Consider the following 17,956-nt stretch of genomic DNA (forward strand, 5'->3'; position numbering starts at 1 on the left):
ACGTACTTAGAACGTATTTTTGTTGTCTGGGTTTTTTCAAAATAGATGCGATGATGCCGAACTACTGAACTAATTAGAATAAATGCTTTTTTTCCGAAACAAGCACGCCTATAAGAAACGTACAAACGGAAATAAACGCTTTTCTTCAAGAATAGCAATGCGATGATGCGAACTACTGAACTAACTACCCTAACAGCACATGATATCATTCGAATATTCTATATTCATACTGTGAATATACGTTACAGATGTAATATACTGAGAACTCATTTTCATACATCTCTTGTAGTATATTATTTCCTCGTATATTCTCAGAATATATTTTGAATATCTTTTATTAAAATATTATTTTTTGTATATATTCAGGATGTATTTTTACTATCTTTTACCAGCTTTACAGTAGTCTATTATTTGTCGTATGTTCTGAGGATATACAAAATATAAAAATTAAGTTTCATATTTATTCTATGATTAAATCTAACATACTGAAAATATCCTTATGCCATCTCTATGATATGTTCATGCATATTTTTCGTATGTTCTTAGAATATACTTGGAATATATAAATTAAATCATTATAGCGGATATGATTACATACGCCAATATTGTATACATAATTACAGCCACTCATCGCCGCCGAGCGCCACACGTACACGGTTCTTTTTCTTTGTGTGCGTAGCGTGCAGCGGGCCGAAACTGGCATCTATGTTGCTGGTGTCGAACTCTTACGGCGTCTTTCAACTCTTCTCATGCTCCTTGCATATCTTTGTGCCATGTGTCGCAAATGTGATTTTAATCCGAGGTAATTATTTATTTTTCTATAATAATCTTATAAACATATAAAATATAATTTCTAAAGATACCTTATTTGGATATATTTTTACAATATTTTTTATAAATATTCTCTATTTAACGAAAAAATTGTGTTATTAACAAATTTAAGGTTATCTTTTGCCAATAGACGATTGCATATTCTTATGTCCTACTCATTAGATTAATCCAAAGTAATTCTTTTAAAATTTATAGTAAAAAGACATAATATAATAATTATTCTATAATTATAATTTCTAAAAATTTCTAAAAATATATTCAGATATATCTTTTTATTTCTTTTTGCATATTGAATAATTTATGAGAAAAGTATTTATGATTGGTGTATTGTTTTTTTTACAGGCTAATAGATTATAAGAGTAGCGTATTGATCGCATTACTGACACAGCAGACCTGCTGTAATAAAGTCACAGACGTGTTATACGTCTTAATATATTGGAAAGGAACTCTCCGATTCCATCGATTCAGGTAATTATTTTTTTTAAGAGGTTATTTATTAACTTTCTAACAAATAATAATAACAATAAAACAATTTTTGAAAATATGTTTAGACGTATTTTTTATTTCTGTTTGCACATTAAATAATTTATGAGAAAAGTATTTATGATTGGTATATTCTTTTTTTACAGGCTTATAGATTATAAGAGCAGCTTATCATTCGCATTACTGACACAGCAGCCTGCTGTAATAAATTTACAGACGTGTTATACGTCTTAACATATTGAAAAGGAATTCTCCGATTCCACCGATTCAGGTAATTACTTTCTTAATGTTATTTATTTAATTTTTTCATAAAATGACATTTTATCTGTATTTTATCTGATATTATCTATTTTATCTTATATTTATTATATATACAATTTTTACTTTAATATGTTTTATAATATCAAAACTTAATTCTAATTTGCTGATATTTTATATTATAATTTAAAATAAAAGTTATTACTTGATAAACATTGTAACTATAAAAAAGAATTTTATTTCAAAGAAATTATTAAACTATGAAAAGATATTAATTGAAGTTAGTTCCTTCAATAATTAGTACATTTTTCATTATATTTTGTTACTTGTACTTGCTTATCTCGCACATCGGATACTTTATAACCGATCCGGAACACGAACAATCTTATCTTATTTAAAATATTATTTAAAATTTGTGTCCATATTATCATGATTCTGTTTTTATGTAATATTTTCGATTGATAATTTTTCTTTATTACAAACTTTTTATATTAGACAACTTTTTGCAAGTTTTAAGAATCAAATCATTTTGAGTTAAATTTAAAACTCTTTGGTCTGTTTATAATTATAACTATATTGTAATCATAACTATATACAGATAAAACATTTATAGTACAGATAAAAATTTATTAAAATGGAAACATATGGAAAACGTAAAAAAAAAGATACATCGTGTGTATCAAATCGGCACTTAAAAAGATTAGCTGCACAAGAATCCGAAATTATTTCTGATATTTTGTTATGTTTCGACGAAAGCTCGTCATCATGTGTTAATATGAATAATGAGTGTACAACAGATTTGAACAACGATTGTACAACAAAATTTAAAATTAATATCGAACAAAATACGGAATCGAATGAAAATAATGAAATACTTGTACATTGTGAAAATGATAACACGCTCAGACAATCGGATGAATACGATATATCAGATTCAGAAGAATCTCCTGTTAATTTTTCTTATAATGAACCAAATGATATAAGATTTGAAATTACAAGTAGCAATTTGCAACATAATCTTGCTATCTGGGCTGTTGAACATTAAATTACACATACTGCTTTAAAAGCATTGCTGCAGAAATTAAAGAAACACTCTTGTTTTTCAAGATTATCATTAGATGCACGATCGCTTTTAAAAACACCAAGACAACAAGAAATACGTACAGTTGTACCAGGATCATATTATCATTTTGGACTATCAAATTCTATAAAAGAAATATTAACATTTGTAAAGGATAATATTAGTTGCGTTAAAATAGCTGTGAACATTGATGGGCTGCCATTATCAAAATCGTCCCAACAACAATTTTGGCCTATATTAGGTTCAGTTTTTTCATATGATAACGTATTTATAATTGGAATTTATCATGGCAATGAAAAACCGATGGATGCCAATGAATTTTTACTAGATTTTGTTAACGAAGCTACAGAAATATGTACAAATGGAATTTTCATCAACGGTCGAAACATACAGTGTAGAATTGCAGCTTTGATTTGTGATACACCAGCGAAAGCATTTGTTTTGGGTGTAAAAGGGCATTCTGCCCAGCAAACACAGAGATGTAATATATATCTCTCAGAGTTATAACATTATATATCACAAGTAACATAGTTACATAATAAGTAAAATACATGTATGTTACATGTACTGCTAAATGTCAGCAACAAAAGTACTTCTGTGATATATCAGAGATATATATCACTGAACTTTAAATATTATATTTATGTTATATAATCATACCACTATATCACATAACAAATATATTTCAGTTACGGAACATTAGGTAACATATACATTTCAAATGCATAACAATGTATAAATGTGTTACATATAGTTTACTCATATGTAAGGCACACAATAGAGAAAATACTAGGAATAAATATTAATTAAATATTAGAAGTAAGAATTATTTTAAAATAATAAATTCGAAAAAATGTGATATACAAATACAAATTCGAATATAAAAGGCTCTTACTAGTTTATTAGCCCTTACTATAATCCTTTATAGCCGAATTTATATTTTATATCAGAAAAATTTTTTCGATTTTATTATTTTAAAATATAATTCTTACTCATTATATTTTCTCTATTGTGCGCCTTACATATGAACAAAATGTATGTTATTACACATTTACACATAGTTATATATATGCATTTGAAATGTTTATGTTACTTAATGTATATCTACATTGCGTGTTTATTAGGAATTAATAGGTATCATTTAGAGCAGAGCTCGGCAAGAACTGCACATTTCGGCCGATTTTCAGCTGGCTCCGCCTATCGCGTTCCCCCTTACCTCGCCGTCCCGCGCGAAGCCTACGAGCCGCTCGGCGCTCAGTAACGGGCATATGGCAATAGCTTTCCGCGTCACCCATGAGGTACTATTGTTGACGCGTTTTTTTTAAAGTGGTATCCCCAGTAGGCCTAATCCACTGATGACTAAAATGAACTAATTGCACAGAATAATAAATAATAATTGATTTGAATATTTATGACTTTCGGGATTTTTTAGAAGCGAGATCAGGAACATCAATTTCTATATTGCATGTAGCAAGTCGCATAAGACGTGATAAAGAATCATCGCTTAAAGAAGAACGTTTCTCATTCTTTATAAACTTCATTTTTGAAAATGAAGTCTCGCACAAATATGTGGATCCGAACATAGAATAAATTCGGAGTCCGAAATCGCGAAGCTTGGGATAGGATAATTTTGATAAAATTTTATAAAATTCAACACCAGTTTCTTTAACCGTTTTCAAAGAAATATCACTTTGTAAATTACATAATTCATCTTGTAAATCAAGATGTTGTTCTTCGATTGACGCTGTAAGAGGATTCTCGAAAAGAATTAATTCATTTCTAAGTTTTTCGAAACAGGTAAAACGCGTATCGAATTCTTCTATAAGACAATCTACGAAATAAATATATTTTTTGAAATCACAGCTACTACCGTATTCTTCGAGAAGAATCTGGCAAGAAGGGAAAAAATGAAAAATATCGTTATTTAAATGAGATTTGAATAACTGTAATTTTCTTCGGAAAGAATCAACATGACTAACTAATTGGGAAATATTTTGATTAGTTTTTTGCAGCTTTAAATTGAGAAGCCTAAGTTGATTAGTCATGTCAGTAATAAATCCAAGTTCGCTAAGAAATGTGATATCCTCTAAAAGAGATATATATTCTTGAAATTTTTAATTGTTCATTTCTTGCAAGAAAAGGAGGATCTCTTTTCTTATTGCAAAAAATGTTTCCAAACATTTTGCAGCACTAAGCCAACGTACTGGACAATGAAGTGGGACATCTGTGTGAACAGCATTATGTTCATTGAGAAATAATTGAAATTTCCGATGAGTAAGAAATTTATGTCCACCTTTAATTATATTAATTATTTTAGTCACAGTCTCCATAGCTGTTGACAATTTAATAACTTTACCGCTTAATGCTTCCTGATGTATTATACAATGTATAATAGGGATGTTAAAGTTTCGCTGCTTTAATTGACCGGCGAATCCTATCTTCGAACCTGTCATAGCTTTCGCGCCATCCGTCGTAATCGAAGAACATTTACTAAAATCTACATCAAATTTTTTAAGTGAGTCTTCAACTGCCAAAAAAATATCAAGACCCGTTGTTGTATCATGTAATGAGACAAAATCTAAAAGCTCCTCGACACATGAGAAATCGTCTTGCACGATTCGAGTAAAAATACTCAATTGACTCAAGTGTCGAATATCGGTGCTTTCGTCAAGACATAAAGAAAAATACCTACATGACTTTAAAAGATTTCTTAATTTTTCTCTTACAGAATTACTGATATCAGTAATTCTTGACGTTATTGTTTTTGCACTAAGGGGAATACTCATTGCTTCCTCAAGAGTTAAGGAATTACCGAAAGCTTTCACTGCTTCGATGATGCAGTTTTTCACAAATGAACCTTCGGCAAATGATTTTGAATTTTGTGCTATGAGCAAAGAAATAGCATAAGATGCGATTAAAGATTTTTGAGAAGAATTTTCAGACGGTATTGCATCTTCTTGATACACTAATTTCAATCCTTCGATAATACTCAATTTTTCTGAATTCGAATAATTGGAATATTCGACTGAATGACGAATTCTAAAATGTCTCTCTATTGCAAATTTTTTTACTACCGAAGGTTCAAAACCGCAAAGTAAACAAACTATTCGATCGGAAATGTAACTGAAAAAATAATTAAATTCCCAAGATTTATCAAATTTCTGAACATACCTTTTATCATCCATTCTTAAGATTGAAGAATGAAGATTATTAATCCTTTCACTGCGAACTTGATCTGCTATCAGCTGTCAGAGGCTGTCTCGAAATCAGCTGTCAGAGGTTGTCTCGAATCGTCAATGTGTCCACTATGATTGAGAGAGTTTAAAAGACTCAACACTGATAACGAATGCACGTTAGAAAACAATTGCAAAGCACGGTAGCGACTGTTACGAGGTTTTTTGTTTTAATTGTTGATCAGTGTTCAGTCTTTTAAACTCTCTCAATCATAGTGGACACATTGACGATTCGAGACAACCTCTGACAGCTGATTTCGAGACAGCCTCTGACAGCTGATAGCAGATCAAGTTCGCAGTGAAAGGATTAATAATCTTCATTCTTCAATCTTAAGAATGGATGATAAAAGGTATGTTCAGAAATTTGATAAATCTTGGGAATTTAATTATTTTTTCAGTTACATTTCCGATCGAATAGTTTGTTTACTTTGCGGTTTTGAACCTTCGGTAGTAAAAAAATTTGCAATAGAGAGACATTTTAGAATTCGTCATTCAGTCGAATATTCCAATTATTCGAATTCAGAAAAATTGAGTATTATCGAAGGATTGAAATTAGTGTATCAAGAAGATGCAATACCGTCTGAAAATTCTTCTCAAAAATCTTTAATCGCATCTTATGCTATTTCTTTGCTCATAGCACAAAATTCAAAATCATTTGCCGAAGGTTCATTTGTGAAAAACTGCATCATCGAAGCAGTGAAAGCTTTCGGTAATTCCTTAACTCTTGAGGAAGCAATGAGTATTCCCCTTAGTGCAAAAACAATAACGTCAAGAATTACTGATATCAGTAATTCTGTAAGAGAAAAATTAAGAAATCTTTTAAAGTCATGTAGGTATTTTTCTTTATGTCTTGACGAAAGCACCGATATTCGACACTTGAGTCAATTGAGTATTTTTACTCGAATCGTGCAAGACGATTTCTCATGTGTCGAGGAGCTTTTAGATTTTGTCTCATTACATGATACAACAACGGGTCTTGATATTTTTTTGGCAGTTGAAGACTCACTTAAAAAATTTGATGTAGATTTTAGTAAATGTTCTTCGATTACGACGGATGGCGCGAAAGCTATGACAGGTTCGAAGATAGGATTCGCCGGTCAATTAAAGCAGCGAAACTTTAACATCCCTATTATACATTGTATAATACATCAGGAAGCATTAAGCGGTAAAGTTATTAAATTGTCAACAGCTATGGAGACTGTGACTAAAATAATTAATATAATTAAAGGTGGACATAAATTTCTTACTCATCGGAAATTTCAATTATTTCTCAATGAACATAATGCTGTTCACACAGATGTCCCACTTCATTGTCCAGTACGTTGGCTTAGTGCTGCAAAATGTTTGGAAACATTTTTTGCAATAAGAAAAGAGATCCTCCTTTTCTTGCAAGAAATGAACAATTAAAAATTTCAAGAATATATATCTCTTTTAGAGGATATCACATTTCTTAGCGAACTTGGATTTATTACTGACATGACTAATCAACTTAGGCTTCTCAATTTAAAGCTGCAAAAAACTAATCAAAATATTTCCCAATTAGTTAGTCATGTTGATTCTTTCCGAAGAAAATTACAGTTATTCAAATCTCATTTAAATAACGATATTTTTCATTTTTTCCCTTCTTGCCAGATTCTTCTCGAAGAATACGGTAGTAGCTGTGATTTCAAAAAATATATTTATTTCGTAGATTGTCTTATAGAAGAATTCGATACGCGTTTTACCTGTTTCGAAAAACTTAGAAATGAATTAATTCTTTTCGAGAATCCTCTTACAGCGTCAATCGAAGAACAACATCTTGATTTACAAGATGAATTATGTAATTTACAAAGTGATATTTCTTTGAAAACGGTTAAAGAAACTGGTGTTGAATTTTATAAAATTTTATCAAAATTATCCTATCCCAAGCTTCGCGATTTCGGACTCCGAATTTATTCTATGTTCGGATCCACATATTTGTGCGAGACTTCATTTTCAAAAATGAAGTTTATAAAGAATGAGAAACGTTCTTCTTTAAGCGATGATTCTTTATCACGTCTTATGCGACTTGCTACATGCAATATAGAAATTGATGTTCCTGATCTCGCTTCTAAAAAATCCCGAAAGTCATAAATATTCAAATCAATTATTATTTATTATTCTGTGCAATTAGTTCATTTTAGTCATCAGTGGATTAGGCCTACTGGGGATACCACTTTAAAAAAAACGCGTCAACAATAGTACCTCATGGGTGACGCGGAAAGCTATTGCCATATGCCCGTTACTGAGCGCCGAGCGGCTCGTAGGCTTCGCGCGGGACGGCGAGGTAAGGGGGAACGCGATAGGCGGAGCCAGCTGAAAATCGGCCGAAATGTGCAGTTCTTGCCGAGCTCTGATTTAGAGGATTAGCCATATTGTAATGTTATTTTATTCTTAAGTTATTTTTTATATTTTTGGCAAATATTATATAACAGAAATTACATAAATAATTAAAAAATGTATTAAAATCTTATATTAATGTATAGTAATTATATATCACAAGTATATATTTATTTTTTATAAATATTTAACATACATACACTTGAGAAAAAAAGGATAAAATAAAATTTCAAAGATAAATAATAATTTTACAATGTCATGCTGAATATCAAAATATAGTCTGAAGTATCATGAAATTTAACCTACATCATATATATATTTCAGCATTTGCTAAAAAACAAAATTTATTATTTTAGTACTATAAAATTAAAAAAAAATATGCACTCTTGTATATAAATATAAATATATATGTGTGTGTGTGTGTATGTATATAATATATATAAATAAAATAAAGTAATATTTTTTATAAATTCTATAGCAATGGCAAAAATTATTCAAGTTACTAGTCATATATGCATGTGTAAGTGATGTGTACATGTGTGATATGTATATGTAAGATTTGATTTGTTTTGTCCTACATTTGTACATACTGCACTTTTTTTTACATTGCACATTTTTCACAGCATTTGAACTCATATTGTTACTTATAAGATAATTATATTAAGAAAAATATTTGAAAATCAATTTTCATTATTTATTTTAATTTTCTTTGTTATCACCTGCGTCTGCTTCATGTCTATATTTTTGTTCTCTTGAAAGCCTTAATTTGCTAAGACGGAACCATTCACTCGCTGCCTTTTGAAAATGTATTTCTTGAAAATTGTAATGCGTTGACAATACTGCATCTTAAAATATTTGTATAAGCAAAAAAATAATATTCACATAAATAAAATATATTTGAAATCAATTGAATAAGCAAATGGAAGTACTTACTTTGAATTACTGTTATTAGTGAAAGATCACAAATCTTGAAATTGTTTCGTTGGCCTAACCAACTGCACTTTGTACCAAGGTGATTTGTAAAAATTCTTTTGAATATTGCTTTTACGTTGTCTGTTCCGTTTGCACCACCAATACGTTTGACATACATTATCTGAAAATATTTATTAATTTTAACTACTAAAGCATTTTTGTAATATACAATAACTGCTTTCGCGACAGAATCAAATTGATCCAGAATAAATAGAAAATTCAATGATATTTCAGATTTGACCAATCACAACGCAGGCTCATTTTATTCTGGATCATTTTGATTCTGTCGCAAAAGCAGCTAATATATCCAAATAACATACAAATGCTTTTTTAACATTCTCGTTTTCCATAGATTGATCAAAATGAATCAATTGATCAATTGTTTTTATAGGCAATTGATCTTGTATTATTTGTACTTCCTCTCCATCGGAATCATTTTTTTTCTTTCTATTCTCGAGACATTTCAGTCGGATATCAATACTTTTTACGTACATTTTTATTAACGTACATTCTTGTAGAATTCTTTGTACTTTGTCTGCAATATATATAAAAACATGCAAATATATAATAATATATAAAAAGGTAAAATGTAAATATTAATGTAAATATTAATGTAAATATTTGGAAGTTTTTTCTTACTGTAGGTATTTGAGCTGGCATCCGTGACTGGTTTTTGAATACCAGAGGTAACTTCTCTATTTGGACGAATTGGTTCTAAATCACACACACACACACATGCAAACATAATAATATATAAATAAATAAATAATACATAATAACATATAAATAACATATATACTGTGACGTGGCCGTCCCGTCGCGTCTATCCGCCCCGGCAATTGTGACGGGGCGCGAGCCGAGTGGCCGCGCCAAGGGTCAAGAGAGAGAGAGCTACCGTACTCCCCGGAGAGACGAGCGAATAGGCATAGTTGCGTATAGAATTAACTGTTTTTTTTGTACTTTTATTTGGTACCTGGCTTGAGGCACCTCACCATGGAACACCGACGAACAGGGGAGGGCATCATCGCCTCCCCGCGACAGCTAAGAACGACAGCCAAGGAAAACTCAGAAGAGTCGAGGATCCTGTCCCGGACAGCCCTGCATCATGAATCCGGACAGGGGAGAGCAGCATGGCCTCCCGTCGACAACCGGGAACGACAACCGCTGCGACAGCCATCCTCCTGGAGAGGATACGTCCGGGAAGGACCTCGCCCGGGCCATATAAGGGCCCGCTACAGCGTTCAAGTTTGGCGCTATTTCGCGCGGGGCGCGAAAATGCCTCGCGTGGCGCGCGAGGCGCCAGGACCTCGCGCGTGTCGGCCGCTAATTGGCCGGGGGTCCGCGCATCCCCCTGCGCGGCCAACGACCCCGCTATCGACCCTGGATCGCGAGATCCAGGGCTCACTTTGTCGCGGCCGCTCGCCTAAACCAGTCGAAACGTATTGTCGTGTGCACTTGTGAGACGAGACCGTGAAGGACGAGACCGAGGATCATCCCCGCAGCCGGGAGAAGAATTCTTCGGTGAGGTTGCCCACGAATTATTGTACTCCGCGAGCGTGATCGTGTCCGCTCGCCGGCCGTTCTGTCGCCGTCGCCATTACGGCTTATCGCGACCGCTCGAGCCTTCTGCCGAGTCGGTCGATTTTGGTGTATTTCGGGCGACCGGAGACAAGCGACCGAGGAAGCGCGGACACTGGCGACGGAAGTGCGTATCGTAGGGTAATTCTCGTCTCTCTCCGGGTATCAGGGTGCGTAATACGCGTAGCATCCGACCATTGGGTATCGACCGCGTGCGTCGTAAATCGCGAGAAATGCGTAGTTCGCACGGGCTGTCGTTTGGTTGTCGAAGCCGCGTCTCGCACCTCTGAAATATGTCTCAGAGCGAGTCTGTGGAACGTAATTGGTCGTGATTAATGCGTTTTCGTGTAGTATCATCGTCGTTCGGGAATATTGCGTGAAACTGAGTATTATCGTCGCGTCCATTGTGTGCGTGTGAGTTATTCGTCTCGCTAGCAGGAACGTAATTCCTCGAAATTGTCGCGGTGTGCGGGTATCGCACGATTCTAAGTATTGAGATCTGAGGTCAGGAAATTCCTGGCGAATATCGCGGCTATCGAAGGAGGCGCGGTGCGGGACTGTCGCCCGGCCTCCCTTATTTCCTTGATACGAGAAGATAATTAATTCTCACGCTGTCGAAGGTATCGGGGTGTGTAACACGACATTGTCGCCTCGCCCCGATTGCCAGAAATATTTGGGTTGCGAGCGTTGCCGAAAAAGGCGGAAAAATCTCCGACCGCCGCCGGCGATCGAACTTCGCCGGTATCGTCCGCCCATCGTATGCGAGATCTCTCCTCGCGGAATTCATATCTCGTCGCTTATGGCGTAGCTGACCGGCTATCTTATTTCGGGGTTGTCGACTCCGAGCACGCTCGGAGGAAATTGCTAGATAAGCAGCTAATTAGTAGGATCTCCGCGAGGCTGTCGAAACTACGAATTATAGGCGGGTATTATCTCTCTCTCTCTCGCGCACGGTACGACCGTTATTGAGAATTCGAATTATCAAATTCCATTATATCAATTATTGTTCTCAGGAGCTTCGACTTTAGGAAGCCGCCGTAACAGACGTTCTTTGTTAGACCGACTTAGAATATCGCGCGTTTTTCGAGCGTTTCGAGAATCATTGTCCGTGCATGTCTAGTACGTTATTTCTGTTTTCATTCTGTAGCGGTTTTTATTTCTTTTGTTAATCACTTTTCTTATTAGTTACTTTCTTAATAAACCTGTTATTTTATTATTTATTAAATCTCGCGTACTTTATTGGACTGGCGATCGTCCGTAATTTCTGTGTTCGTCGCTGTCTGTTAATTTAGTAAGCTCGCTCAATCAATTGACTTTTTCTCCCAAACCTCGCCCCTCTACCGTTAGGCGAGCTAGCCAGCCCGTGGCGAAGCGGGCTGTCGTATTCTTTCGCGTTTTTTTTTTGAAGAATTCGTGAAACTGGTACGTGAGAGATCGTACCTGGCGCCCAGTTCTGAGGTAACGAGACGGCCTTCGCTCCGCCGCGGCTCGCGCGTGGACTCCCTCCATCCCTGTCCCGCCGATCGCGAGTACATAAAACCCTTGTGTTTTTGACGGCGCTTCCGCTCCCCCGCGAGAATCAAAATTTAGAATAGAAAAAGCGTCGCAAAAATTTGGCGCCCAACGTGGGGCCACGTTTCAAAGAAAATATCGCGCATAGGCCACGCAATTTTGTTAACATAGGTCAGACCGCGAAAGTTTAGCGTAGAGCCACGTTGCAAAATTCGACATGGAGCAACGTCGCAAAAATTTGGCGTAGGTTTCGTTGCAAAAATAAATCCTATATTTCGACGGAGATTATTTTGCGAAATTTCGAGTTTGAACAAAAAAAAAAAAAAAAAAACAAGGACTTCGCGTTAAGTCAGAGAAAGAAAAAGTTCGGGGAGCTTGTGCGAGCTAAGATTATTTATTGAGTTCGTTCAAAGTCATTTTTTTTCTGTTCGATCGTGTATTCGTTTCATGTATGATGATTATTTTCGTTAGTCGTGTATTCGTTCTTGTTTGATTTAGACTTTCGTGGGAAATTTCTTTTGCCAACCTTCATATATTTGTTATCAGTTCTAGGATATTCGAACAATAACGGCTTTGTCTCGTGTTTTCGAGCTGTCGACGGTTATTGTAGTGTTGTCGAGGTCACATCTGGCCGAGTTCGAACATATTTATTTTGTTTCAAGTTTTTCTGTCGGGATCGTATGAGTCAAGTCGATCCAGAGGACGACTGGATTTTCGTATTAAATCGCGAACAATTATTCGAAGAACTAAAGCGGCGGAAACTTCCAACGGAGGGAAGTTATTCGATTCAGACCGCGCGTTTGCTGCGTCGCGTGCGTGAAGAGCGAAAATTTGAAACAATTGAAATGTCGGACGAGGAACTTTTGGAAGTTCCCGTAGACGCGATGGCTAGACCGGATAGCCCGATGGATCAAGCGAGATTTCGCGCACCCTCAGGCTCTCGCGATACTCCTCGCTCCGAAGGTCGAGATTTTTCGCGCGACCATAATGGAAATTCCGCAATGACTGCATATAACGTCATGCGGAAGTGGAACCTAAAGTTCTCGGGTACGAAAGGGGAGGACGCGGAGGCGTTTTTGCTGCGCATTGAGGAAGGTCGCGAGTTAGTTCCTGTAACGGATGAGGATATTTTGCGTTGCTTGCCCTTTTTTCTAACGGGCATGGCTCTCTATTGGTTCCGCAGTAGGCGTAATAGGCTGTCGAACTGGGCTGTCTTTAAAGACGCGTGGAGAACGCGCTTTGGCGACCCAGATTTTCAGTACGCTCTGCGCGAAGAAATAATGAGAAGGACTCAGGGCGAACATGAGCCTGTTACCGATTATTTCACGTGTCTGAGAACCATGCTAGATAGATTATCGCCGCCGTGGACGGAATCGGAGCAAGTCAGCTGCGCGTTTAGGAACTTATTACCGCGACTCCAACAATCTCTTCGTCGCGATGAGGTGCGAGAGTTAGATGCCTTGGAAAATTTAGCGACTCGCGTCGAAGCCAGTCATTCGCTATCGCAACGATATCGGGCTCCTCCGACTCCGGAGAAATCGTTGTTCCCCGATCTCGCTTATCACACGCCGCGTAACACCAAGCCGGCGACCCGAGGCCGCGAGACCCTGGCCGCGTTAAGCACTTCGGAGGAGTGGACGGAGGCCAAATCAAGGTTACGTCGGAATAAGAATCGTGCAGCTCAAGCCGCGACCGAGGCGGAGGCCGCGACGAGTAGTTCGCCGTCGTCAGGGGCGACCGCCATAGAATCGACAGCCGCGCGTAATTCCACGATTAAATGTTGGAACTGTGAGGGTATCGGACACATCTCGCGAAATTGCAAAGCCGCTCCGCGGAAGCACTGTTATAGATGCGGTCGAGCGGAGGTGACTTTACGTACGTGTCCTGACTGTTCGGGAAAAGAATAAAGGAGTCGAATAATGGGGGGGACCCGACTCCTGAACAACCCCAACCCCCTGTTCGTGTCGTTACTTGTCAGGAATTCTCGTTTAGTGCTTTTGGTTGTCGTGACATTCCGTCTATGTTATTTGTTCGAATTAACTTATTAGGTAAAGAAATGGGCGCTTTGGTGGATTGTGGTTCGACTCGTACGTTTTTGGGCTCTAGCGTAATCGAATTAGTAAAGAAATCGAATGTGAAGTTTCGAAAGTCAGATGACCGACGAGTCGTTACGGCAACCGGCCAGACGACACGGGTTAGGGGGAGGTGGATCTTCCTTTTTCGTTAAATAATAGAACTCATAATGTGAGAGCGTATGCGTTGCCGTCATTAGCCATTCCGTGTATAGTAGGGCTAGATTTTTTAAGTTTATTTGGTATGACGGTCAATTTTTCGCGACAAGAATGGTACTTCGAAAATGAGCCAGCCAAGGTGTATCGCTTTCAGAATCAGCCGTTAGATCCCGTTTTTCATTTGAATGTTATTGAGAATACTGCCACTCGTAATTTAAGTAGCTCTTTCGTGTCGATAGATGAGAGCGTAGCGGAAACGAAATTAGACGATGCTAGGCCGGCAAATGGGCTGTCTGTCGCGAAAGCGACGCGTGATCGCAAGACAAAGAAAGTTCGGCTGTCGAAATCTGATCCGCTTATTTGTTGTGGATTAAATGAGTTATCGTCGCGCGAAGATCAGATATTGGTGAAGTTTCTAAAGAAACATATAACAGGCGATCCAGATAAACCGGGAGCGACGAATTTGACGGAACATAGAATCGATGTAGCCGGACATCGTCCAATTAAACAGCGATATTATCCCGTTTCGCCGAAAATCCAAGAAGCTATCTACGCGGAGGTAGATAAAATGTTAGCGGCAAAAATAATAGAACCGTCGAAGAGCGAATGGTCTAGTCCGATAGTTATGATCAAAAAGCCGAATGGTAGCTATAGATTCTGTCTGGATTTTCGAAAATTAAATAACGTTTCGAAAAAGGATGCGTACCCGTTACCGTACATGAACGCCATCCTGGATAAATTGCGATCAGCAAGTTATATTTCGACGATCGACTTGAGTCAGGCGTATTTCCAGATTCCGCTGGAGAGAAATAGTCGCGAGTTAACGGCATTCACGGTACCGGGGAAAGGATTATTTCATTTCACCCGCATGCCGTACGGGCTCACCGGTGCCCCCGCGACATTTCAGCGATTGCTCGATCGACTCATAGGTCCCGAGATGGAATCTCACGCTTTCGCTTATTTAGACGACATCGTGGTCGTAACGCGTACTTTTGACGAACATTTGATTTGGCTAAAGCGTGTGTTAGATCGCATTAGAGAGGCAGGTCTAACCATAAACCCAGAAAAGAGCAAATTCTGTAGGTCGCAAGTTAAGTATCTCGGGTTTTTAATTCAACAGGAAGGGCTTAAGGTAGACCCTGACAAAACCGCGCCGATAGTCGAGTATCCGCCGCCGAAGAATATAAAGCAGTTAAGACGATTTATTGGAATGGCGTCTTGGTATCGTCGGTTTATACCCCAATGTGCAACTCAGTTAGAACCGCTAACTCGTCTCCTCCGAAAGAATTTCTCTTGGGAGTGGGGGGATGAACAAAGAAATGCATTCGAAGCAATTAAATCGCACATTACGTCACCGCCTACGCTGTCGTGTCCGAATTTCGGACTGCCGTTCACCTTGCAGACGGATGCGAGCTCGGTTGGTCTAGGAGCGGTCTTAACGCAGGAACGGCGTAGAACATGTCATCGCGTTCGCGAGTAGGGCGCTGTCGGAGGCCGAGAAGAAATACTCCACGACGGAACAGGAGTGTTTGGCTGTCGTTTGGTCCATTAAAAAGTTCAGACCGTACCTCGAAGGGTATAATTTTAAAGTTATCACGGACCATAGTAGCTTGAGATGGCTTCACAACTTAAAGAATCCGACTGGCCGTTTAGCGCGATGGGCCTTGGAGCTCTTAGAGTACGATTATAAGATCGAACATCGGAAGGGAGCGTTGCACCATGTTCCCGACGCGTTGTCGCGCATGTACGAGGATACCGCGGAATTATGCGCTGTAGCGATTACCGGCGACGCTTGGTATGATGCACGCGTTCGAAGCGTGGAAAACGAGCCGCGTAAAAATCAGGGCTGGAAAATTAATAACGACCAGCTGTATTTTCGAAAACCGAGCGCCGTCGTGTCCCAGGTTGTCGACGATCTCGAGCAATGGAAACTAGTCCTGCCGAGAGAAGCGCGCGTGAACGTCCTTAGAGAGGCTCACAATACTCCACAAGCCGGTCATCTCGGAGTGGAGAAAACCTATCAGAGGGTAGCGACGCGTTACTTCTGGCCGCGAATGTTTAAAGAAGTTGCCGGTTATGTTCGACATTGCGATGTGTGCCAAAGAACAAAGGTGGAACAGAATGTGCCGATGGGTTTGATGGGGCGTAGAGCTGTCGAGACTCCGTGGACGGTGGTCGCCACGGATATTATGGGGCCGTTTCCGCCGAGTAAGAACGGGAACGCGTACATCTTGGTCATGCAAGACCTGTTTACTAAGTGGATTGAATGTTGCCCCCTGCGAAAAGCGACCGGCAAAAAGATCCGCGAGCTCTTGACAGAATTAATCGTAAATCGATGGGGCGCGCCGCGAGTGCTTCTGACGGATAACGGCACTGAGTTCATTAACCGCGAACTGCAGGCTTTTGCGGAGGAGCACGGCATAACTCACACGACTGTGCCTCCGTACCATCCTCAGGCGAACCCTGTGGAGCGCGTGAATAGGGTAATTAAGACCATGATAACGGCCTTTCTGGAAAGCGATCACCGCGAGTGGGACCTGCACTTGGCTGAGTTCCGTTTCGCGTACAATACGGCGTACCATACTTCGTTACACGCCACTCCTGCGTTCTTGAATTTTGGTAGGGAACCGCAGCCTATAAATACAGTGCGTGGAGGGCACGAGCAGGCTGTCGAAGTCGCGGAGACAAATCCCGCGAGTTGGAAGGAACGCATGGAGAGGATAAAAGCTTTACGCGAATGGATAATCGAAAACTTAGAAGCCGCGCATGAAAAGCAGTCGCGATATTACAATCTGCGTAGGAGAGATCAACGTTTTGCGATCGGCGAGCGAGTTCTGAAGCGGCAACATATCCTATCGTCGGCTGCTCAGAACATATCGGCTAAGTTAGCGACGAAATTCCACGGCCCGTTTACTATCGCGAAAATATTATCGCCCGTGGTTTATGAGTTACGTGATGACGCGGGTAGATCGTTAGGTAAGGTGCATATCAAAGATTTAAAATTGTATAATGTACCACATCCTACCCTTTCCTTAGGCAATTGACGAGAAAAAGAGAAAGAAGCGACAATGTCTCGCAGGTTCCTGGAGCAATACAGGGACGTATTCGAGGCTGTCGACGAGGCGCGTCCAGGATTCTGGACGGCGCTGGCCGAGGAAGCCCGAGCGATCCTAGAGAGCCGCACAACCACCCGAGGCGCCGTAGTGCGCGAGTTCCCGGCCCAATTGGAAATAGGGACACAGGCTGTCGTGGCGACAAGGGACGCTGAATCCCAGGTGGCTATCGGGAGCCGCAGTGAGGTGGCGGTACAAGTATCGCCGAGGCACCCCGAGCCGGACTCCACATCCCCAGATGGGCGGGAGACTTCTTCCCCCGCCCGGGAGTGCGTGGGTCCGGTTGCCGGGCCCTCTTCTTCCTCC

At 38.9% G+C, this 17,956-nt stretch overlaps 1 protein-coding gene across 1 annotated transcript; it reads left to right on the forward strand.

Annotated features, from left to right (window-relative positions):
• Positions 1–14,622: 14,622 nt before the first annotated feature.
• On the forward strand, positions 14,623–17,581 carry LOC112639218 (uncharacterized protein K02A2.6-like). The gene is made up of 2 exons (XM_025412507.1): positions 14,623–15,758; positions 16,018–17,581. Exons 1-2 carry the CDS (start codon positions 14,623–14,625, stop codon positions 17,579–17,581), a joined length of 2,700 nt encoding a protein of 899 aa, XP_025268292.1.
• The last annotated feature ends 375 nt before the right edge of the window (positions 17,582–17,956 follow it).

This window comes from Camponotus floridanus, unplaced genomic scaffold (assembly GCF_003227725.1).
Source record: "Camponotus floridanus strain SB8 unplaced genomic scaffold, Cflo_v7.5 scaffold511, whole genome shotgun sequence".
Lineage (NCBI taxonomy): Eukaryota > Metazoa > Arthropoda > Insecta > Hymenoptera > Formicidae > Camponotus > Camponotus floridanus.

Coding starts and splice junctions, on each gene's coding strand:
- LOC112639218 (XM_025412507.1), top strand. CDS start 14,623: ATGACGGTCAATTTTTCGCGACAAGAATGGTACTTCGAAAATGAGCCA. Junction 15,759..16,017: donor TTTATTGGAATGGCGTCTTG/GTATCGTCGGTT, acceptor GTTCGCGAGTAG/GGCGCTGTCGGAGGCCGAGA.